Source organism: Peromyscus eremicus, chromosome 7 (assembly GCF_949786415.1).
Source record: "Peromyscus eremicus chromosome 7, PerEre_H2_v1, whole genome shotgun sequence".
NCBI classification, from domain to species: Eukaryota; Metazoa; Chordata; class Mammalia; order Rodentia; family Cricetidae; genus Peromyscus; species Peromyscus eremicus.
This window is the reverse complement of record NC_081422.1, coordinates 40,596,761-40,620,994: the sequence shown is the minus strand read 5'-3', so window position 1 is coordinate 40,620,994 and position 24,234 is coordinate 40,596,761. Positions and strand designations below refer to the sequence as shown.

Sequence of the window (24,234 nt, the reverse complement as noted above, 5' to 3'; positions counted from 1 at the left end):
CTCTCACTATTGTAATATTTTTAAGGTCTACCCATATTCTATCATCTATCAGTATCTCATTAGTTTTGTTGTTGTTGAGTAAGGACAAACATACCACATTTTGTTTATTCCATCTTATACTCATCTTCCATTGACAGAACAGAAAGTTAGGTTGTTCCCACTTCCCACTTACATGAATGATGCTGCTATGAATACTCCTATGATTTTTTTTGCATTAAAATGTTTTCATTTCTCCAGGAGATACACACACATACACACACACACACACACACACACACACACACACACACACACACCAAGAATTTCCACTGTTGGTTTATATGGGAAGTATATTATTAGCTTTTTGAGAAAAATGCCTAAACTGTTATTCATTTTACAATTCGACCACCAATACACAGAGCCCCAATTCCTCCATCTTTGCTAATGCTTGTTACCGTTATGTTTAAAATGATCCTGTCCTCAGGACATGAAGAAGTGTCTATTGTGGTTTTAATTTGCATTTTTAGATAACTACTGACTTGACAGTGCTTTGTGGTTTTTAAACAAGCACTTGCCTGCTCTACAGCTCAGGCTGGCCCTCAACTTGTCATTTTACTGCCTCAGCCTCCCTGGTGAAGAACATGCATTATCACAACTGGTGGGAGGAATTCTTAAGGAACAGAAAAGCACTTCTTGCTCATAAAATGGGAAAGCGTTAAAACTGTTTACAGTAAAACTTTATTAAGAGATTGGAGAGATGGCTCAGCAGTTCAGAGCACTCACTGATCTTCCAGGTGCTGGATTGGGTTTTCAGTGACAACATGGCCAAACTCCAGTTCCAGAAGATACAATGCCCTCTTGGTTTCTGTGGGCATTGAATATAATTGTGCACATATTTACACCCAGACACACATAAAATGAAGTAAATAAATATTTTTAAAAACTATATTAAAATCCATTCAACTGAAAGACATGTTAATGAGGAAGCCCAGGTGAGGGAAGATATCTATACCACACAACAAAGAGAGCCATATACAAACAAGAGAGATTTCTTGAGTTCAGATTTACTGGAACTCAAGCAAGGTAGACATACCAGCAAGGAGATGGACAAAAGACTTGAAAAATCAACCAACATAGTAAAAAAAGGAAACAGCCACAAAAGTTCAAACTAATAGAGAGAAAAATATCATAATGAAACTCTTTGCTTCGTATGATTAACACAAGCCCATCATGGTAGTGCATGTCTTTAATCCAAGCACTCAGGAGGCAGAGGCAGGCAGATCTCTGTGAGTTTGAGGCCAGCCTGGTCTACATAGTGAGTTCTAGGACAGCCAGAGCTATATAGTGAGACCTTGTCTCAAAAACATACAACAACACCCCCAAGGACAGCCATTACCCACTTGCCAGGCCAACAAAGACTAAAAATTATGGTAAGACCAGCACTGCAGAGAACAGACCAGCTGCATTTGGCATACTCAAGTAGAAAGTGAAACAGGCCCACAGGAGCCCACACCTGCACTCCTGAGTCTGTGTTCCTGTATGTTTAACAAACCACACTGATGTCTGAGAATACGCCAGGATACTTAGGGACACCTACTACAGCTGCTAGAGCTCTGAACCAAAGGCATCCAAGTCGCTATCAACAGGAAAATGACTTGTGACATAGTCACATTATAACAACTATATAAAAATTAAAATGAACAAAGGAGACGATATAAACATGGTAAGTCTCACAAACATAATGTGGCATCAAATAAGACACATAGCACAACCAATATGATTCCACTACTCTTGGTGGAGCAAAACTAGCAGGGCATGGTGGCACTCATGTATAATCCCCATAACCAAAAATCTGAGGCAGACCTGGGCTACACAGCTAACCTTGTCTCAAAATAAATGCTAACACAGAACACTTTATTTACTTACTTACTTACTTACTTACTTACTTACTTACTTACTTACTTTTACATTTCCCTTCTTTCTTTCACTTTGTCTAGCTTAAGGTATCAAGTCAAATGGATATCCAGAAGAAAAAAAAATCTGGATAGAATAAATTTTAAAAAATGTAGATAACTAAAAGTAGATGAAATTTTGGCAAAACTTTCAGCGAATCTTAACCAATCTTTTTTGTTTTTGGTTTTGTTTTTCAGGACAAGGTTTCTCTACACAGCCCTGGCTGTCCTAACTTGCTCTGTAGACCAGGCTGGCCTTGAACTCAGAGATCTACCTAACTCTGCCTCTGCTGGGATTAAAGGTATGCATGCACCACTGCCCAGCAAGACATTTTTTCGCTGACTATACTCTTGAAGTCATGCACATCCCACAGGTGGAGTGAGTAGAAAGCACAGCCTGATCACCTCTGTAAAAGCACAGGCTCTGTACTGGGAAATGTCCCTTGTCCCCAGAACCAAAACCACCTGGAAGAACTGGAGTACCAGGATGTCACTCTTGCGGCTGGGTTCCATGGACAGTGACCTTAGATTAGCTGTGTTGTCATGGCTGAGAGGCATGCACGGCCCAGGATGGAGAACACCATAGGCCAAATCCTCGTGACATGTAAAGATACAGACAAACTGAAAGAGAGAACAGACTCAGGTATGAGTTCACAAGGTTGAGTAAATGCACTTGCAGTTTTAGAATGTTCTAACAGTGAAGCCCGAAGAAAGTGGGAGGTGGTTGATGCTGAAGGCAAAGGTATGAAGAAGGTCCATATTCATACACTAATTCAGGGTGGATCAAGTAAATCATGCTTACATTTGCTGGATGTACATTGTTTTTCATGCAATATTAAACAGTGATTTTATGGAGCATCCTGGAGAAGATACTTGACATAACATAAAGGGAGAAGCAGTATTTGTACTTATGCTGACTGTACACAGAAACCGTGCCCTAGGAAGAAATGATTTCAGAATGGCGGGTGTCTTACAGGGAAGACCACATTTACAATGCTTAGAAACCTTTGTTGAAATTTCCAAAGGTATGTCCACAACAATCTATAGTTAATTATGGTTGAGTAAATGCACTTGCAGTTTTAGAGTGTTCAACAGTGAAGCCCGAAGAAAGTGGGAGGTGGTTGACGCTGAAGGCAAAGGCATGAAGAAGGTCCATATTTATACAATAATTCAGGGTGGATCAAGTAATTCTTTTAAATGTGTGTATGTATGTATGTACGTATGTATGTATGTATGTATGTATGTATGTATGTATGTATGTATGTATGTAAACAATACATGGCCTTTTGGTGGGATGTTAAAATATCACCTTTTGGGTGGAATGCTGAGACCAGGTTGGCGAATTCTCAATCCTCCTGCCTTAGACTCCCAAAGGCTGAGATTACGTGTGCGCCCCAACTTAAAGCATCTTCTTGAACAATAAACAGAAAGAGCCAGTAGTTCTTTCCAGAGAACGGATACTAGTGTCAACTTAGAGAGATGATATTCTTTGCTGTTTACCTACCAGCAATGGGAAAAGATTTATGGCTTTCAGACTCAACCCAAGGTGATAAATGTCATAAAAATTTACCAACGAAACCAAAGTCATAACAGAAAAAAACCATTAAAGGCTGGCAAGGTCGCTCAACCAGTAAAGTGATTGCCGTGCAAGAATGAGGACCTGGGTTTGATTCCTCAAAGCTGAGTGTGGTTGACAAAAAGTGCTAAATCCAGTGATGGGGAGACGGAGACAGGTGTATTCGGGAGCTTGCTGGCCAGGCAGCCCTGCTTATCAGGGAGTCCCTGGTCCCAATAAGAGACTCTGTTTCCAAAGGTGGGCAGTGGGACAGCACCTAAACAATGATCAATGATATTCCCTGGCTTACATGCGCACACATGAACATGCGCTCATGCATGTGGGCACACACAAAGGAAATTGCTTAAATTAGATACTGACCCCACACCCCAGAAGCCATATGTGTAGAGCAGTCCCCTTATGTGGCCTATGGTCATTATTTCTCCAGCCCTAAGTAACTCAGCCTGATGTGTTAAGTCTACTTTCCAACTCTAACGCCCACTTGGTTAGCATTTGTCTGCAGGCTGAAATGGTGATTTAGTCCTTTTCTCTTAATGCAAAGCAGAAGACTAATTTGAACCCTATGTTCATCATCTAGGATGGTTTAAATACCAGAGGTTGCTATTGATTTTGAGCCTTGAAACTCTTTGTTCTAGGCAAGATGAGGAGCCTGTGGCTATATAAGGTAGTGAGTGATACTGTATCCTAAAAAATAAGCCAATCATTAGCTGGGTATGTGAAATGTGGTAGAGAACAGAGTGGAGAGCTGGTGGCACTAATTTAAAAATCAGGACAATTCCAAGAGCAAATTTTCTTATTTGGTCCACCACTTCAGAGCAATAACGTTGACTTTTTTTCTGGTTGACCAAGGAACAATCCAAAGCAGACGTAAACAGATGGGGCATAACCTTCAGCCAGCTCCAATGTTAGTGTGCGTGCAAAGCAGTATGGTGGCGTGTAATTGACAGCCAAGCTTTCTGGAGACCTAATCTTCCCTTCCTGCTACAACATATAAGTGAACAGTCTGGGAGGTGGAGCAGAAGGACAAGCATGTCTCTAAGTGACCAGCCTCGCTTGGAAGCACTGTGACTAGATCCTTCGTGCTGTCAAATCTGAAAGCTTCTGAGGGCCATGGTCACAACTAGGAACAAACAGCCCAAAGTGGAATTAATTCTGGCCCTTGTTTGATTTTTCCATGGACTGACAGGGAAAGGGGGGTATGGCTGCTGGAGATGACTCAAAAAACAACAAACAAACAAAACCAGACAAACAAAAAACACAACAACAATAACAAAACAACTAATCAAAGACCAAAACAAGCGGAAGAAATTATATAAGTAAGAATTGGGGTGTTTCACAGGCTGTTAAAATGGAACACAGCACAGAAAAGGAACTAATTCCGTAAGCCATGTGACCCACGGCTTTGTTATTACTATTACTTTTTTGTCTTCTGTGGAATAAGACAAGAGTAGGCTGTGTGGCTCCCAGGCTGACAGCACTGGGACGGGTGAGCCTGACGTCTCCCAGGAGTCCCAGTATGAGTTCACCCAGAGACAACTTCTGGGAAGTCCTCAGTATTTAGCAATTGCTCCAATCCCTGGCTGAACTTCCTGACTAGAAGCTAATAAAGAAGCAATGGCAACAGTTAGAGACTCGAGTCTGAAAAACACATGCAGGGAAAATCCCTTCAGGGAAAATTCAGAACTCAGTCACCATCTCGTGCCCACTGCTTGGGGGGATTTGGGCCAGCGTTACACTGGCATTTACAGTGAAGAACTTACTAGGTTTTCCCGACATACACCAGCAATGTGATCACTGATTTCATTATTTTGAGAGGAATAAGCCAATCTCCTCTACTGGATCACAGATAACACTACCCAACTCTTATCATAAGAAAGCAAATTTGAAAAGCCTTGCCAGTGTCAGTTTCCATGTTAAACTTAGTATTGAGTAGATTTCAAAAGGGGCTGTAATTAGACACTTTCTATAAGACATACAGACAATACCCACTGGACTGTTAAATGTACAGTATCATAGTTACAATTCTAAATCATACTAAACTAAGCCATAAAGGTCCATCACTCAGAGAGCTCCTAATACTTGCAGGTTAACATGCTACTCAAAGTTTTAGTGCACCTTCTACAGGGTACAATGAATAAAGACCTCTCCAAAATTTAAACAGAAATTAAAGATACCAAGTGCAAACATAGTATTTAAATACAGCATTTTTCAATTAAAAAACAAGAACCAAGCATGATAGCATATGCCTTTAATCTCAGCACTCAGTAGGCAGAGGCAGGCAGGTCTCTGAGCTCGAGGCCAGACTGGTCTACAGAGTGAGTTCCAGGACAGCCAGGGATACACAGAGAAACCCTGTCTCAAAAAAACCCAACTAACCAATCAACAAAACCCAACTACCCTCCCCCCACAAAAAAGAAAAAAAAAAAAACAGATCAAAACAAAGAAGAGTTCAAAGAATTTCTTTTTTTTTTTGTTTTGTTTTGTTTTGTTTTGTTTTGTTTTTTCGAGACAGGGTTTCTCTGTGTAGCTTTGCGCCTGTCCTGGAACTCACTTGGTAGCCCAGGCTGGCCTCGAACTCACAGAGATCCACCTGGCTCTGCCTCCCGAGTGCTGGGATTAAAGGCGTGCGCCACCACCACCCGGCTAGTTCAGAGAATTTCTAATGTGACCAAGAAAAATAAGGTTCTAACTGCATTAGAATATAAAGAAAATTCCTTTACGTTTAACCAGGATTCTTCAACTCTTGACTCACATTCCTTTTTGTTCTTTTCTTTTTCCAACATTTAAAAACATTTAGCTGCCGGGCGGTGGTGGCGCACGCCTTTAATCCCAGCACTCGGGAGGCAGATCCAGGCGGATCTCTGTGAGTTCGAGGCCAGCCTGGTCTACAAAGTGAGTTCCAGGAAAGGCGCAAAACTACACAGAAAAATCATGTCTCAGAAAAAAAACAACAACAAAAAAAAAAAAAAAAAAAAAAAAACCATTTAGCTAGTTAGTTGGGGTGGGAATTAGGCAATGCACGCCTTGTATGCGTGTGCACACAAGGACAGCTCGTGGGAGTCAGTTCCTTCCCCCTCCCACCATAGGAACCCCAGTCTCTCTCTCTAACATTCTGGAAGGCCTTGACCTTGAGTCAATCCTGCTGCAGGCATCAATCCCGCTGCCCCTGCCTGGCACGTGCTTCAATTTCAGATGTGGACTACCACACCCAGGTACAAACTCCTGAAACAGAGTACTGTCTTAAAACCTCCCAAGAAGGAAATTAAAAGAAAAATTCTATTGCTTTTGCTTGGTTTATGAGAAAGTGGTTTACTGCCTATAGTACATGGAAATCTGTCACAATTCTCCTACCTCTTCCTCAAGAAACAAAACAGTTCATTTAAGGGAATGTGGTATGGCGGTATACACTTTTTAATTCCAGAGACTGAGGCAGGAAGATCTTGAGTTTGAGGCTAGCCTCTGTCTCAAAAAAGAAAAATAAGTGACTTAAGAGTCCTTCCTGAAGTTCAAGGCCGAGTGCTGTCACCATGAACAGCACTCACACTGACTTACTAGGGAAAATATTCATTTCTATTGGATATATACTGCTAATTTTAGAAGCTGCATATACATTGAAATGCATTAGTTAAGATAGGTGAAAACTTTTAATGGTCTGGCATTTAGAGTGGACATATTTGAACCGAAATCACCAAATCAGTTTATTTGAATTATTTTCATGTTTTGTCTTTTTTTTTTTTTTGCCCCACCCCCATGTTTTGTCTTTTCAAATGATAAAATGGATTATCAAGCTTAGGACCATTATTATAATCTTTATTATACTACACCATGAATGCGCCACATCTATAGCTATATGGAGATATAAAATTTGAATGTAGTGCTGGGCGGTGGTGGCACTCAGGAAGCAGAAGCAGGCAGATCTCTGTGAGTTCGAGGCCAGCCTGGTCTAAAGAGTGAGTTTCAGGACAGCCAGGGCTACACAGAGAAAAATCAAAAACCAAAAACAACAACAACAACAACAAAAAAATGAATGTAATAAGTCTATATCATGTTTGTAAGTTCATCTGTCTGTACTAAGTTTTTTTTTTAAATTTGGCTTCTGAACCTTAGAAGCATCTCTTGGTGTGGTATATAATAACTGTGATAAACAGGGTGATTCATATTTGACGAAGTGTATCTTGAAGCATTGCATACTTAATCCTTTATTCTCATTAATTTGAATTTCAACATTAATGTTCCTTATTCCTTATACAGTCCAAAAGTTCATAACATATAAATTTAACAAAATACAAGGAAAATCTATCTCCTGCTGAAAATGATTACGGCAATCAACTGCCTAAAGAAACCGAGCAATGAATGGGTCGGGTGAGAAGCCTGCGCGTTAGCCCCTGCCAAAGGCAGACACACTGAAATTACACTCAAAGGTACTCAAGGAACTGCATTCAAGGAGGGTGGGAGGACCTAAAGAACTGCTCCATTTATTAACCCCTAAAAAATAGAAAAGGCAAGAGAAATCACTATCTTTTGGAGTGTGTGGGTGGGTGGGGTTGAGACAGGGTCTCATTATCCCAGGCTGGTCTTGAATTGGCTATGTAGCAAATGATGTCCTTGACAGCTTCCATTTACCAAATTGGGGTTATAAGCGTGTGCCTGACTCGCTCTTCCTGTCTCTCCTTTCCTCTCCTAGAGGGTCAAACCCAGCGCCCTGAACATGCTGGACAGATGCTCTACCCCTGAGCTCTATCTCCAGCCCTTTACTACCGTTTTTTTGAGATATGAAGCTGTAGGACCCCTGGGAACCGGAAGGTTCATAAATCAATGGCTCAGAAAGGCTCCTGTATTCTGTTAGAGGTGTTAAATTAATGGTGGGCTGTGTGCAGCCTGAGCAAAGAGCCAAAGACTACATAGCTCAGGGTACTTTTAAAGCAAAAACAAAACACCCAGGCCTACCATTAGCAAACTGGTCTTTTCTGTTCAACACTGAGTAAACAGAAATATTATACTTGCTCTCTTATGATCTTTAAGAGAACTGATAAAAGTATATTTCTAAACTCATAAAAATGAGAACCAGATTGTGGTCTAATAGGGACTTCATGAGAAAGCAGTCTTATATACTTTTTTATTTTTACATTCTCTTACTCTTTTTGGTTATTGTTGCTGCTTTTGTTCTGAGACAGGTTGTCTCTACATAACTCTAGCTGCCCTCCTGCCTCTGCATCTCAAGTGCTGGGATTCAAGGTGTATGCTACCATGCCTGGTGACAGCCTTCTATTCTTAAATTATTTTATCATTTGTGCATGTGTGTGCATGCAAGCATGAATGCAAGTGTCAGCAAACACATCCCCAAACGCCCACCCTGCCTTTAATTTTAAGTGTCTTGCCAATTTCACACAATACACTAGGGACATCTTTTACATTAGAGTAAAGGGGCACGTTAACCCTTTCTCAACATCAACATCAACTGTAGCTGAGGCATCTGTGAGTCTGTGAAAGAATTAGTGAAGCATGGTCTTTGATAGATTTAGGAAAGACTGTGTAGTAGTTATATCCTTTAATAACTTCAGCAACACACTAAACAAATTATCAATGCCCTTTCAAAACATCCTGAAATAGAAACTACAGTTAAGGGTCTCCGGTTTTCTTTCAGTTATCCTTTGATTGCTTGAGAATTTCAAAACTGTCAGTTTCTACAACTTTAATAAGCCTGAAATTTTCTTTTCTTGTCTTAGGTATTAGTATTATCCAGACTACGAAGTAACAGTTTTTATTTGACCTATTCACATGGGCTTGCATTTGATGGGGAGCAAGTGTAAGTCTCTCTGTTGGCTGGGAAGTGCTCACATCCTCACTGACTTATACTTTATTAAATGCTGTGTCCAGTGTGGTCCCAGAGACAAAGCAATTTGAATTAGTCTTCAAAATTAATTTACGTCTGTTGTGTACATATATGTAGGTGCATGGGCTTGTGTACTTGTGGGAAGCCAGGAGTGATTCCCTCAGACTTGGAGTCACAAGTGTTAGCTAGGTTTGTTACATGGGTGCTGGGATCCCAACTCTGGTCCTCATGGCTGCATGGCAAGCATTCTTAACAAGTGAGTCATTTCTCTGGTCTCCAATTTTTCAGATTTTACTTTCCAACCACTTAACATGTATTGGAGTTATTCAGCACCTTCTACATGAGTGTCACATGCCATCCGGAGACACAGCAAAGGTCAGGTTCAATTATGATCTGAATTTAGGAGGCCACAACCGTCTTCTCTGGGCCCCAACTCTGCCTGTCAGCCCAGGTGTGAGGGGTAAGACAAACAAAGAGTGTTGGGTCAGGGAATCAAGAATGGACTGACTGAGGAAGGCTGGATAAGCATTCTCTCGGGACAGCCAGGCAGTTCCAATCACAGCACAGCGTACCAGTTCTCAGAACCCCAAGGTTTCCAACCTCATCTTTCTTCGATGGTGTCTCAAAACTCTCTTATGGACTGCAAAGGGTCAGTGTTTTGATTTCCTACTTTTTTAAAAAAAAGCCGCTCTCACTGCACTGAGACCCTGGCTTTCCACTGTCCCTTACACCTATGCACTCTGGAAATCCTTCCAAAGGGCTGGCTTTTCTGTAGCTACCCTGGAGGTCCTTGCTGTCTCCTAACTGCCAACTAAAACAATAACACAGGAGTGGAAACTGTCTCATGGAGCCCATTCTGGGAGTCGACATTTAAAGGGGAAAGTTTCCAACTTCCTTAGGTTAAAGAAAATAAGTTTCCACAATTTTCAAACATCCTCATAACGTCTGAAATTTGAAAGCACTTTTCTTTAGGGAGTAAGCCAGCTATGTTCAATGTTTTTCTTAGATACATATATTTTTTAAAAAACAGAAATCTCACTATTTAATCTTTGGAAACAAGACTTAAATTGCTTTCAAGAATTAAACAAGAACGCCGCAAAGAAATTTATGTTTACTGTTGATGGCTAAACATAACTCCTATTCCAAACAAATGTTCGATGAGAAGTTCCTTCTCGATGGCTCAGATATCCAACTGCCTCCATGTCCTGGAAATTCTCCTTCCTTATCCCTGTGTTCGTCACCCTTCCCACCCTGTGCCTGCTGCCACCATCCTCATATAGGACCTTACCACTTTACAGCATTATTAAGCAGTCCTATTACCTTCCTGTCCTTTCTCCCCAAACCTTTTTCTCTCTATCCATCCTGAAGTTGGCTTATTATGTCTTAATAGTGAAGCACTTTCAAAATCTAGTGCAGGAAAATCTATTTCTTATATGTGGGTCCCACACCTTTTGACAAGTGCACTGCACATGCCCAGTGCATCCACCTGTGCCATACATGACACACGTGTGGAGGTCAGAACTTTGGGGAGTTGGTTCTTTCCTTCTACCTTGTTTCTGAGGCAGAGTCTCTCTTGATTCTGCTGCACTGTGAACTCCTAACAGGCTAGCCAACCCACTAGCTTCCCAGTGATCCTTCGGTTTCTGCCTCCCACCTCACTGTAGAAGTCCCAGGATCAAAGATAAGACCCATCCCATGGCTTGCTTGCAAATGCGCCATGCACATTCTATTGTCCTTATGCCTCGGCTTCCCAGCAGAACCAGAGTAAAATCCCACCTCCTACCATGTGCAACTGGCTCTTACCATTTCTGTCCCCTTAACTCCTTCCAGGTTCCCTCTTTTTATCTCTAGCCATGTTGACCTTCTTTTTCCTTACTGGCCTCTTCTCTTTCAGCTTTTGCATTGTCGTCCGGAGTAAAGCAGGGTCTCTGCCACAAATCATCCTGTTACATTATCAGATTGCATCTTTCCCAGTCTTTATTAAGAGTTGTATATCTCTTCTCATCAGAGTGATCGTGGAAGGGACAGCTTCATCTGGTGCTGCATCCTGAGGGTCTCAGTGTCTACACAGCAGGTACTTCATCCACATTCGCTGACTGAGCCTCTTGAAGTTTCCCCTCTACCCTCTTGATCCCACCATCCTTCAAGCCTTACCTCAAATGTTACATCTTGAGTAAAGTATTTATGTCTTTACAGACATTAGCATGAAACCTGAATCAATAAAGCTATTGAGGGTCTTTATTTCTTTTTCTTTACTGTGTCTCAGGCTTCTTTATGTAAGAACAAAATGATGAGTGATGGGCTCACGATCAGTGGCATCACTTAACTTCGTCTTCCCTCCATCACCTCCCTTACAATTCCTCCCCCCAAGCCCCGCCCCCCAAGCCCTCCTCAGCAAATGAAGAACTTGATCTCAAAGCCATGGTAGCACAGACTCCAGGTTCTCTTGGTCTATCTCCTTCCCTTTCCCTCTGCTCACCCCATCTCTGGGCAGGGCTGGTGCCTCAGTTTGAATGCATGGGAGAACCCAAAGCAGGAACAGGAACAGAAGGAAAGGAAGGCTTCAGCCTCAGTAAAAGGGACCTAAGAGTAGAGCGTAGTGAAGTGAGGGCTCCTGTAACCTAGGGCACCAAAATGGGGCTCTGGTGGATACAGAAGAAAGGACACAGGTCCCCTGGGAAAGGAGACCCTGCAGCCTCATACTCCTCTCATTGAGAACCATCAGTGTTTGCTCGTTTAGCCTTGTGGTGCCGGCTACAGAGCCACACTGGACCACATCCTTCTCCAGCCCACACTGCTTGGTGCTGATGCTGATGTGCTGCAGGATGGGCTTCGGGCACTGCAGAAACGTTCCCCAGGTTTCCCCCATGCAGTTCTCAGTGCTTCTCTGCTTTCTCCTGTGGGCCTGCACCAGGATCTCTGCTTTGCACATCTCCTGAAGGTTCTCAGCTTCCTCCAACCACTTCTCCGCAGGGGCCACAGCTTACACATGTTGGAGATGGCCACCTAGCTGAACACCTTTCCAACGAGAATGTCCAGGGTGAGCTTCATGTCACTTGGGTGTACCCCAAGGTGATCCTCTTCTGCTTCCGGGGCTTGGCAAACTGCTCTAGTTCCTTCTGCAGAGCCTTCATGTGCCGGGAGTCCTCAGGACTTGATTCCACCTCCTCCAACTTCACAGTACTGAGGTGGACAGTACAGGGCCCAGTGGAGGCCCCCTCCGAGTTGTTCCCCACTCTGGCTCCTGCGTGTCCCTCAGGGTGCAGTCTCCAGGCCAACTTGAGGCATTGGGCCCAGTCCAACTTGAGGTCCACCGTATGCTATCCTTCCACAGAACTCATATGGCAGGGGACATGAGGAGCTCCCCAATACCTCTAAGCCTGGCCCAACCTGTGGCCCAATTTCAGGCCCTCCTGAAGGGCCTTGGAAGCTTAGCCATGTCCAAGGAGACAACCAGCATGGCTCCAGCCCTCCTGACCTATCCCTTCCATCTGGTAGGGATGCAAAGTCTGAAGCCAGGTGTCTGGCCATGGGGGAGGTGGGCACCCCAAGCAGGGGGTCTGATTATTGAGGTTCTTCTCCACAGTAGGTGTGTGCTAATGAAGTGGCGTGAGGCAGCAAACAGAATGCACTTAGGGATCCTGTAGATTCCCAGGGTGCTGGAGTTTTATAAACTTAAGCCTATGAAAGTGCATGTTGATTACAACATATCATTAACGGGGCAACACGTCACAGTGTGCCTAGTAGCGTGTCCCTGTCACATGGAACTGTAACTTGGTAGCTGAAGCGATTAAACACAGCCAAGGATGTGGCTGTGTGCTGAAAGTCACCCTGTGTACCCTTGACTGCCTCTCTATAGAACCTCACACATCTGAAACACGAAAAACAGAGTTAGGTTAAAGGCTAAGAATCCACCGGAAGTCTGCTAGGATGCGGGTCCTCAGAAATTCATTTTGGAAGTTCAAACCTCTGGAAGAAGAAAAAGCTCTAATGTTTCTCAAATACACTGTATTTTTATACACGAAAGCGTTAAGTGATACATGCAAAAGTTCTTGTGTAACACAATTCTGCTATTTTCTAACTGTCAGCGGTCTGAATGTTTGGGGCCCTAGTGGACCTCAGATCCTTGTGGGCAAGAATCACTTTTCACATTCTGTTTGCTCCTGAGCAGCCTGAACAAGGAGCCTTTTGAAACAATGGCTGAGGCCCCAGCTAACCAGACGTTTCCTTAGCTCCAGATTTTGCAACTCTGCCTGAAAGTGCTGGAGCCTAACTAGGGGCCACTCACAATAAACACCACTGGAGAGAGTCTACAGAAGACAGGTTTGTTACTGTCATAAGAAGAATTTTTAAATTCTACAACAGGAAGAAACAACTGTATAGTGAATTTTCCTTCTCTCTAGAAATAGATGCAGAAAAATTAATAGACATAAAAAACTGGGAAGTATGAAACCATGGTTGACTCTTCTAATAGTTATCCTTGAGTCTACCTTCACACCAAGGGACTACATCTTTCACTAGGGCCAGCACTAGACTAGCATGGACACTTAGGATAGCTTATGTTTTAATAGTATCAACTACTAAACATGTATTATCACGGTAATTCATTAAAAAAGTGAAAATAATATAAACAAAACCAGAAAAACTTACTCATTTTCTACAATGAACACAATCTTATTTTTTATTTGAGGTAGGATTCCACTTTGCAGTCTTGGCCTGGAATTCACTATGTAGCTAAGGCTAGCCTTGAATTTACAGCAAGCCTCCTGCCTCTGCATCCAAGTGTAACAGTTATAGATATGAACAACTACATTCAGCTGATATATGCTTTAAAAAATTTTTTAGCTGGGTGGTGGCGGCGGTACACACCTTTAATCCCAGTACTTGGGAGGCAGAGGCAGGCAGATCTGTGAGTTCCAGGATAGCCTGATCTACAGAGTGAGTTCCAGGACAGCCAAGGCAACACAGAGAAACCCTATCTCAAACAACCAAATATATATATATATATATACATACATAGATATATATACATACATATATATATACATACATATATATATACAGAGAGAGAGAGAGAGAGAGAGAGAGAGAGAGAGAGAGAGAGAGAGAGAGAGTTAGGCATGGTGACACTCAGGAGGCAGAGGCAGGTAAGTCTCTGTGAGCTCAAGGCCAGCCTGATCTACATAGAGCCAGGCCCATATAGTAAGACCTGCCTCAAAAATTTTTCTTTTATAATTATTTATTTATTGGGGCAGGCAATACATCTGTAACATGTGTGTGGAGACCAGAGGACAACTTTCCAGGGTCAGTTTCCTCCTTCCATCATGTGTGTACTGGGGATGGAACATAGGTCATCAAACTTGGCAGCAAGTACCTTGATCAGCTAAGTCACCAGAATGCTTTTAAAACCAAAACCACTTGGGTAAATATTGGCATAAAAATGTTAATTTCTTATGTTTCTTAATTGGAATTTTTATTAGTTCCAAATTAAGTTGCTCCTTAACATAAATGGTTTAAAGATGAGCTGTTAAAGACTGGGGAATCCCTTTTGGGTGGTTTCAAGGACTGAACCCAGAACCTAATTGATGCTAGGTAAGCATTCTCCAGCTGAACATTTCCCATCCTTTTTATTTTTTGAGACAGGGTCTTAACAAGTTGCCCACGCTGGCCTCAAACTCAAAATCCTCCTACCTTAGCCTACCTAGTGGCTAAGACTGTAGGTGTACCCCCAGGACTAATACCATCTTAATAAAATGAACCAAACACTTTTTTTTTTCCAGGCAGAGATGGTGGCATATACCTACACTACAAGCTATCCGGGAGACTGAAATAGGAGGCTCTTGAGTTAGAGGCCAGTCTGAGCTATACAAAAAGACTTTCTTTTAACACCTCCCCCAACACACACCCTCATACACACCTCCACACACACACCCCAAAACAGACAACAACTCATTTTCTCTCTTGTACGTGTCTTTCATACACAATGGCTTCTTCTTAAGGCTTCTAATATGGTATCAAAAATGACCATTGAAAAGACCATGGCTCTAATAGCTAATTTTGGCTCTTAAAATTAAAGTGGATTTCATATCTTATCAACAATATCCTATCAAAACCATCCAACCCACTCTGTACTTAGTCATGTTCTACCTGGCCTCCACTAAGGTATTCTTGCAGTCATCCTTTAGGGTTCTAGGAGGATGTGGCATGTACAAATGAGAATTCTAATACATGTGCAAAAAAAGGGCATGCAAAAGAAAGACTTCATGAGCACTCATTTCTAGATAAACAGTAGCCATTGGAGCAGACCGTGAACTAGAGTCCCAATTTAGTCTTTGTTTTGCTCTGAAAACAAATACTAAAAATGTAAACACAAAATGAACTTTAAAATTGTGCCCAAGTGTATGTGTTAAAACACAGAGGGCATAAGGCTGCTGCCAATACCCCTGCAGTCTTCGATGATGCACTAGCAGACACTTCTACTGTGACTTCTTGAATTTGTTTCAACTACCTAAAAAAAAAACTGAAAATCACCTTGCCCTAATATTTCAGTAATTTCTAGTTTCAATTATCAGTGACGTCAGATTTTATTCTCAGTTTGTCCATGGAAACTCAATGACACAGGAAATTTCCATAATCAGAATGGATCTAAAGTGGGAATCACAAACCATGGAAGTGTAAAAACAATGTAAGACAAACACATAAAAACACACTTTAACCTTAGGTTATATATGCAGAATAAAACTGTAAACTATAAAGAGGGGCTTTAAACTATTTTAATAATCCAAGGGGCCTAGGGATGACACTGTGATGGACCTGAATAATGCCCTCCAAACACATCTGTGTTCCAATCACCCCCTATTTGTGAATGCATTACATTACATGGAAAAAGGAGCTTTGTGTGCAAGTGACCAAATTAACAATCGTAAGCTGCAAAGGTGGCCTTGGATCATCTAGGAGGACCTGATGTAATGACAGGACTCCCTACAGGAGGACCAAAGTCACCACAACGGAAGATGACGGGAGAGTGCCATGAGGATGGGGCCTACACCAAGGAAGTCACCTCTTCAAGGTGAAATAGGGCAGGAATCTGCATTGTCCCTTTGGGTCCTCCAGGAAGCAGTCCTGCTCAAACCCAGATGTTAGCCTTGAAGGCATGTTTTGGACTACTAGGTTCCAGAACTGACATGGAAAACCACTGTACGTGGAACCATGGAGTTTGTGCTAATCTGTTTCACTAACAGGAAGCCTGCTGCACTTTACAGTTTTTAAGATGAGTCTTGCCATACATGCCAGGCTGTCCTCAAACTCAAGGTCCTCCTGCCTCTGTCTCCCTTGTACCACACTTCTGAGTTCTGTGAGCTTTGGTAGGCTTTATTAATAATTAATTTCATTGAAGCTACAAAAAATAATTACAAAAGAGGGTTCGAAATTGCCAGGCCTTTCCACATTCCCCAGTCCTATGAGAACGGCTGCAACAGACATAAAGACAAAGGAAAAGCAGGGTTTCCTGTGAAGTGTCGTCCTGTGACGGGCTGAGGCAGGATGACGGAGAGTGCCTGGCTTAGCCTCAAGCCCAAGAGAACCTTGGTTTCCGGCCTGCTACGTCAGGCCTGGCGCAACACAGAGACAAACCATGTGAAGTTCTGAACAAGAGTACAGCCATCAGTCTGAGATAAGGACAGAGCTAGGTGACACTAGACCAGAATAGGTACGTCCACACCTAAGAGACAGACACGTCGCAGCTGGCAGGTGCTTGCTTAGGGCCTTTGATCTGGAACAATATACAAATCTGAATTCTCAACTCCTGCCCTACTTAGCAGAAAATCTGAGACGAGCTCTTGACTCCTTGGCTTTTCAAGACAATTATATTGTAACAACACTTCAATTTTCAGCATGAGCCACTCTGGTTTCCCTCTGGGAGATAAGGGACATACAATGTAACACTAGAAACTGTCCAAGAACAGAAAATACCTATGTTTCTATTTATAGCTGCTGTGCACTTGCTTTCTCCTAATCAGTAGGAGATGAGCTTCTATCTGTCAGGCAAATGCTGATAGGTCAGTGCAACAAGTGTAAGCCACTAAGAAAGAAATGTAGAGAAGTTAGGTGGGCAGACTAGTGCAATAGGAGATAAAAGGCTGGACAGGGAAAAAAGGCTAATACTAGCACCCTTAGTGGATTTATTATGAGATCTGGATGCATGTATTTATATATGCAGGAGGAGAAAATACTCAGAAAGATCTCAATAGGCCCTAAACAAACTTTTCACATCTTAAGAGATAAAGCAGGTTTAAATAAACATTATATTCTGCTTTGGGGGCATTGTAAGAGCTATTCTTACAATACCCTTACAAATACAGCCTGTAGAGTAAGTACACTCTACGTCCATGGTGGTATAAACCCACCTTTGCAATAGAAGCTGAATACTTAATTTTAGCAGTTTTCCTTTCTACTTTAAAAAAATATATTTTAGCCAGGCAGTGGTGGTACATGAGTTTAATCCCAGCACTGGGGAGGCAGAGGCAGGTGGACTGAGGCCAGAATGGTCTACAGAGCAAGATCCAGGACAGCCAGGACTATTCTTATATAGAAAAACCCTGTCTTGGGAAACAAACAAACAAACAAAACAAAACAAAATCAAAAACAAAATTTATTCTTCATTATTTACAAAGGACTTATCAAACAAAGTAACCGAATTTGAAATACTACATCTTTCTTTTTTCCTAAGGAGTTCCTGCTAATACTATATTTTAAAATGTACTTTCAAAGTTCACTCATTTTCAGGCTATTAAAGCAAAGTCTGGGTTGCGAGTGTAGCTCAGTGGTATCTTCAGCATGCAGAAACTGGAGTTCAGTACCCAGCTTGTGTGTGTGTGTGTGTGTGTGTGTGTGTGTGTGTGTGTGTGTGTGTGTGTGTGTTGTGTGTGTGTGTGTGCGCGCGCGCGCGCGCGCGCGCGCGGTTTGTTTTGTTTTGTTTTTCAAGATGGAATTTCTCTGTATAGCCCTGGCTGTCCTGGAACTTGCTCTGTAGCCCAGGCTGGCCTCAAACTCACAGAGATCCACCTGCCTCTGCCTCCCAAGTGCTGGAATTAAAGGTGTGCGCCACCATCACCTAATTTTTTTTTTTTAAAAAAAAGCCTAAAATGTCCCTGCTTTCACCATGTTTTTTGAAAATAAGGCACTCTTGTCCCTTGCTCTAAGAACCTTGACTGAGGAGCTCCTCCATCCTCTCTCCTGTCTTCACCACACATATTCAGCACACACCTCACCTGCTATTTTGATATTCAGATTGGCATCCAGAAGCAAATTTTCAGCTTTTAAATCACGATGAACGATATTCCGACAGTGGCAAAAATACACAGCTGTGACGATCTGTTTGAATTTCCGCCGAGCTTCCTTCTCTGCCATTCTTCCATGGGCCACCAGATGGTCTGTGGTGAACAAGAGCAGGGTCAGTACCTACCCAAGATGCTGGCAAAATCCCCAGGCAGCTTAAGGAGGCAAGGGAAGCACCCATCTGATAACAGAGTTCCAAAGTGAACAGAGGGGCTGGAGAGATGGCTCAGTGGTTAAGAGCAGTGGCTACTCTTGCAGAGGACCCGGGTTCAGTTCCCAGCACACACATGGTGGCTCATAACCATCTATGATCCCAATTCCAGGAGATCTGATGCCTTCTTCTGACCTCCACGGGTACCAGGTATGCATGTGGTACGTGTACACACACACACACACACACACACACACAAACACGGTGCACTTATACACATAAAATAAATATAAAGCAAACCAACAAACAAAATCTGAACAGAGCTGAAGGAGAACAAGGCACATTCCTGTGCACATCCATAAAAACTCACCAAAAACTAAGAACCCAAACCACTCTAAGCCTGAGCCTGCTGTGATGAGAGTGTGTAAGAGTACACATTGCACCACCATAAGAAAAAAGTGTTCTCAGGGCTTAGTGCTATTTTTCAAGAATCGTAACACTTAACACCTTCCTTTTCATAACCCCACTGCAAAGATTCCATGTACATAAGCAAATACACATGAAGATAGCATCAGAAGCATTTCCTGTGTTTAAAGAGTGTCAAAAAGCAGAGTCATAGCAATCAATCATCTCAGAACAGAGTGGATGCATGAGGCAGGAGACTGGCTTTCTGTGGGGCTCTGTCCAGGCTGACATCTCCTACTTTCTTAAAGTCCTATAATTTGACATAAAAACATATTTCTTTGGTCACTTACCAATGCATATGCATCTTTATATCTGAATATGCTGTCCTTAGAACTACGATATTAATTATTACAGATAATATTAACTGAAAAACAAGGTTTCTACCAAGAAAAAAAAAGATCAATAGCCGAGTTGCTAGGATAAAAGGGGGGAAAAGCAAACAACAAACAAACAAACAACAGAAAACCTCACTGTGACAGGCTCTGTAGAGATCAGGCTGTCCTCAAGACCGAAAAGCAATTTGATTGCCCCATCATAGCGAGTTTTAGAAGTACATTCCTATAAGGCACTAGGTTGATACTGAGCCGATGGAACACACACCTTAACCTAGCTGTACATCATGACAGCTGCCCAGATTAAGAGTGTATACTGGCTGGGCATGGCGGTACACGCCTTTAATCCCAGCATCCTGGAGGCAGAGGCAAGGTGGATCTCTGAGTTCAAGGCCAGTCTGGTCTACAGATCAAGCTCCAAGACAGCTAGAGCTGTTGTTACACAGAGAAACCCTGTCTCTGCTTGCAGATAGCCCAGGTTCTGTTCCCAGTGCTCATGTTGGGCCTTCACAGCCACTTTTAACTCTAGCTCTGTGGGAACTTACTCCTTTTCTGTCCTCCACACATGGCATTCACTCACACAGACACACACACACACATAAATTAAAATAAAATAAATCTTAGAGAAATGTCACAGCATGTTCTGTTGGAAACTTGTAATAACCTCCTATGAAAAGTCCTTTAACCAAATGATCCAGCTGAAAAAGGACACATTTGCCATTAGAATGTTATCATATGTATCCTGAAATAATAAAAAAGTACAGAATTAAGCAATATAGATATACATATGACCACTTATTAATAGCAGTTCACTGAAATCACCCAATTATTTTGGTGACATCTCACCCACAGGACTAGAGATCTCCATCTTTTTGAAAACTTAGAAGGAAATGGAACCCAGGCTAAAGTGCTGCTAGCGATGACCGAAGTCCAAGAGACAGAGAAGACAGCCAAGGACCAGGGAGAAGGGCGAGGCAGGCAGCTGGAGGGACACCCATCTACACGGCAAATTTTCAAAGAATACAAATTACATTTTGACAGCAAGGGACATACCCTAGAGTGTGACCATGATGTACATGCACGCGTGCGCGCACACACGTACACACATTATTCTAAGTACATAAATTACTAAGAGATCCCTCAAGCCAGGTGTGGCAAACAAGCCTATATCCCAGTACTTGGGAGGATGAGGATCTTGTTTGAGGACAGACTAGGCTACCAAGGAAGACTGTTTGACAGCCCTAAAAACAGACAAACAATCCTTGAAAGCATTGTTATAATGTTTTGTTTACAAGACCTTTAAAGCTTTCCCCTTAAAAAAACCTTGCAACTTATTTAGGGGGCAGGGGGAGGACAGTCTCCAGAATGGAAATGGGATGGACAGATGAGCTTGTACTGGGGTGTTTAGGGAACTCTTAACAATACGAAGTCCCAGACTGAGGACAGCAACATAACAAGCCACTCTGGAACTGGACATCCACCAGAGGCAGGACACTAGATTTTAAGTGATCACTCTCTAACAGTACCTGTTCCCTGACCCCCTCCTCCCTTTCCCTAAGAGAGGTCTAATTATTCTAATAATATGTTTTAGTTGCTAAACTTGGTCTAATTAAAGAGCTTTGAGGAGACTGCTCTTCTTGAGAAACCTAAGACTAAACTCCTCTGAAGGGTTACCACCAGAGAAGCTCATTTGGCCAAGCCACCCACTAATTAAAATGCCCAGAGACATTCGTCTGGCTGTAAACACTAATTACCAAAACACATCAAAGCGTCTTAAACACGACAGAATGATTAATTCTGTGATTTCCAAAATAAGTGATTTTCTTTCATTTAAAAAAACTTCTTTATAAATGTCTAAGTACCTTATTTTCTAAAACTATTGGAAAGTTCTCAAAATTGTTGTAGGGGCCAGCTGGTGGAATGCAGCCTAGCTCTGTTTTATCTTCACAATGACACATTGGTTGTCCCTGGACAAAACATTTACACTGCCAATACCCCTGGCTCCCAGCCTGCTAAATGGAATCAACTTTCACATGCCAGGACCAGTGAAAAGCTCCTGCATTTGAGGATAAACTTGTACTTTGTTTGAGTTATCACATATGACAAAACTTGAATTTTCAAAGACATTTTAAAACACATTTTACATGTTTTAAAGGTTCCCTCAGTGCCATGCAGGGAATATTTCAGCATTTGGTTAATGGAGCTCCAAGCTCTCCAACAGTCTGTGGTGCTTCCCAGAACTATTCTACACACCAGCCATCGCTGTTCAGGGTCCTGGGTGGAAGGTATTAGTGGCAGCATACTGGGTAGACTGGGATCTGCACACCACACAGAACTGCAACTACAATCATCCCCACACCGTTCCTGTAATTGGGGACAACTGTGACTATCACTTCTTCAAGGGCTTTCCTCCTGGTCCAGCACTTCCGCCCACGCTGCTCTTAGCTGGTGCTCTGTGCTCTTCACCTTCAGCACTGTCTTGGGGCTCAGGCTCGCTCACACTGTAGCGTCAGCTCTTCTTTCCATCCACTGGATCCTTCACCCATTAGTTTGCTCTCAGTCTAAGGTCAGGTGGGTGTGCCAGGAAACCAACAGCCTGCACTTTCAGTCCCTGCAGAGACCTGCCTTTCGGTGGCCTTCCGACAAATGGTTGCTTTATACTCCTATATGCTCAGGAGGCAAGAAGCAAAAACTCAAGTCCAGATGGGCTATGTAATCTCTAGTGGAGAAAGGCAGAGTAGTAGCCCAGCCTACACTTAATGCAGTCACAGTGTCTGAATCAACACTGGGGTACTTTCACACAGCGGGTCCTGAATCCACTCAACGGTCAAAGAAAAACACAGTCTGATCTTTGTCAGGACTGCAGCTTATAGCTGCAGGAACTCAGAAGAGCCACTGTACTTCCTCCAAGCCTTGGACGAGCTGGGTCTCCTACGTCTTAGCTTCCAATACCAGCTCTATAGAACCACTCAGCTCAACTGTCCCCAGGAACCTAGCTTCTGATAGTCTAGATTCTTGCCCTTCCTCCCACCTAGGCAGACATCAAGGAGACACCTGCTGTGTAGAGTCAGTCACACAGACCCTTTTCATCCCAGTTTGCCACTTACTGTAGAAATGCGGGATTGATGTAAAGTTTTCTTCTACTGCAGCATGGCTCTGGACAGCCAAGGCACAAGACAGGGTATGTCTCCATGTGGAGTCCAGGTTCTTCTCCTCACTTGCCAATCATCCTAGGTCACTTGGCTCTGGACTTCTTTCCACGTCATTTGTTCTCTCCCCATTAAGTTTTGCAAACGCTAGTGACACTCTTGAGGCTCACACACCCACCGAGGGGTGACAGAATAATCACTGACTTCTGCAGTTCAAAAAGCACTACAGCATTAGCACATAAACCTGCCTCAGAAGTCCCTCGAATTTTGTCCCAGTCTCCTGGGACATGAGGAGGGGGTGGGATCCCTTGTGGTATATTCAGGTTCTAACCTTTCAAAGAACAGAAACACACATAGGCGGGTCTTTGCTTGCCTAGGCCAGCTTCACGGGAGTCTGAGACGTATGCCGCTAATGGGACAGTGGCAGAGAGCTAACATTTCTTAAAATAAGTCAATTTTCCACTCCGTGCAGACTGTCTCCAATAGTCACCACTTGGAGCTGATGGAAACCACTGCAGGTCAAGCAACGGGAAGAAAGTGCATTCCCGGGATGAAAGGCGAGCCTAGCCTAGCCGGGGTAAGGTATCCTCTGCGGGTCTCCTGTGGCTACCTGAAAACACGTCTGCCCATTCCAGGCTAACCATAACCAGTAGCTCTTTACTTTGCCACTTGGTTCTATCATTTCTTCTTCCTACACCCATGGAAACGGCTTCCTGTTTATCAAACAAATGCTCCTTTCCAAAAGAGTCAGGGCAGGCAAGCAGGTTAAGGGGAGAGAACGCTCACTCTGCTACCCCGCTGCCCTCTACTTGAAGGTCAGGCTGCTTCAGGGTAGAGGAAGCGGGTTTGCTGCTCTGTTTCCTGGCTGAACCTCCATCCAGCACACAGCAGGCTCCTCAGCATGCCCTCCTCCGAGTGCTTCTTACAGTCTCTCCATCCTGCTAGTGGTCTAGATCAAGGGCTTGTGTGCTGTGTCTTTCTTCTCCCAGACTCAGCATCCAACTCATCAACACAATCCACTAATTCCTTCCCCAAAAGGACCCAGAATCCAGCTAGTCCTCACTCTTGTCTCCACCCTTTCTAGAGTCACAAACTGGGGTGGACAGCCACCAGCTAGCTCCCAGATAATTGAGATCTTCTGCCATTACTCCCAAGCATTATCTGCAATTCTGCCCCAAGTTCCCTGCATCGGTTCTCTAAACAGTCTCAAGGCATTGATACAAACAGGTCTCCTGTGCCTTCACAGTCTCCCTCAATGGCACAGTCTGTGTTGCTTTATCCCACGTGCAGATGTGCAGCTTTCCCGCTGTAATCAAGATGCAGCACTACCTGCAGCTAATTCTTTCTGAGAAGTTACCCCTTGGTGAGAATGTCTACACAGATGCACACAAGTGTAAATAAGCTTGTCTTTCCTCCTGGCTCCAAAAGATACAGAAATATTCTTCTACCCCAGAGTTTTCC

At 43.0% G+C, this 24,234-nt stretch overlaps 1 protein-coding gene and 1 pseudogene across 1 annotated transcript in view; both read right to left on the bottom strand.

Moving 5' to 3' along the window:
• The window catches only part of Sik3 (SIK family kinase 3), a 222,762-nt gene that overhangs the window by 54,995 nt on the left and 143,533 nt on the right, over nucleotides 1–24,234 (bottom strand). Inside the window, exon 4 of the mRNA XM_059267761.1 lies at nucleotides 18,610–18,771. Coding sequence (XP_059123744.1) covers nucleotides 18,610–18,771 — 162 coding nt within the window. The remainder of the gene's footprint in view (nucleotides 1–18,609; nucleotides 18,772–24,234) is intronic.
• LOC131914948 (POU domain, class 5, transcription factor 1-like) lies at nucleotides 11,845–12,871 on the bottom strand (annotated as a pseudogene).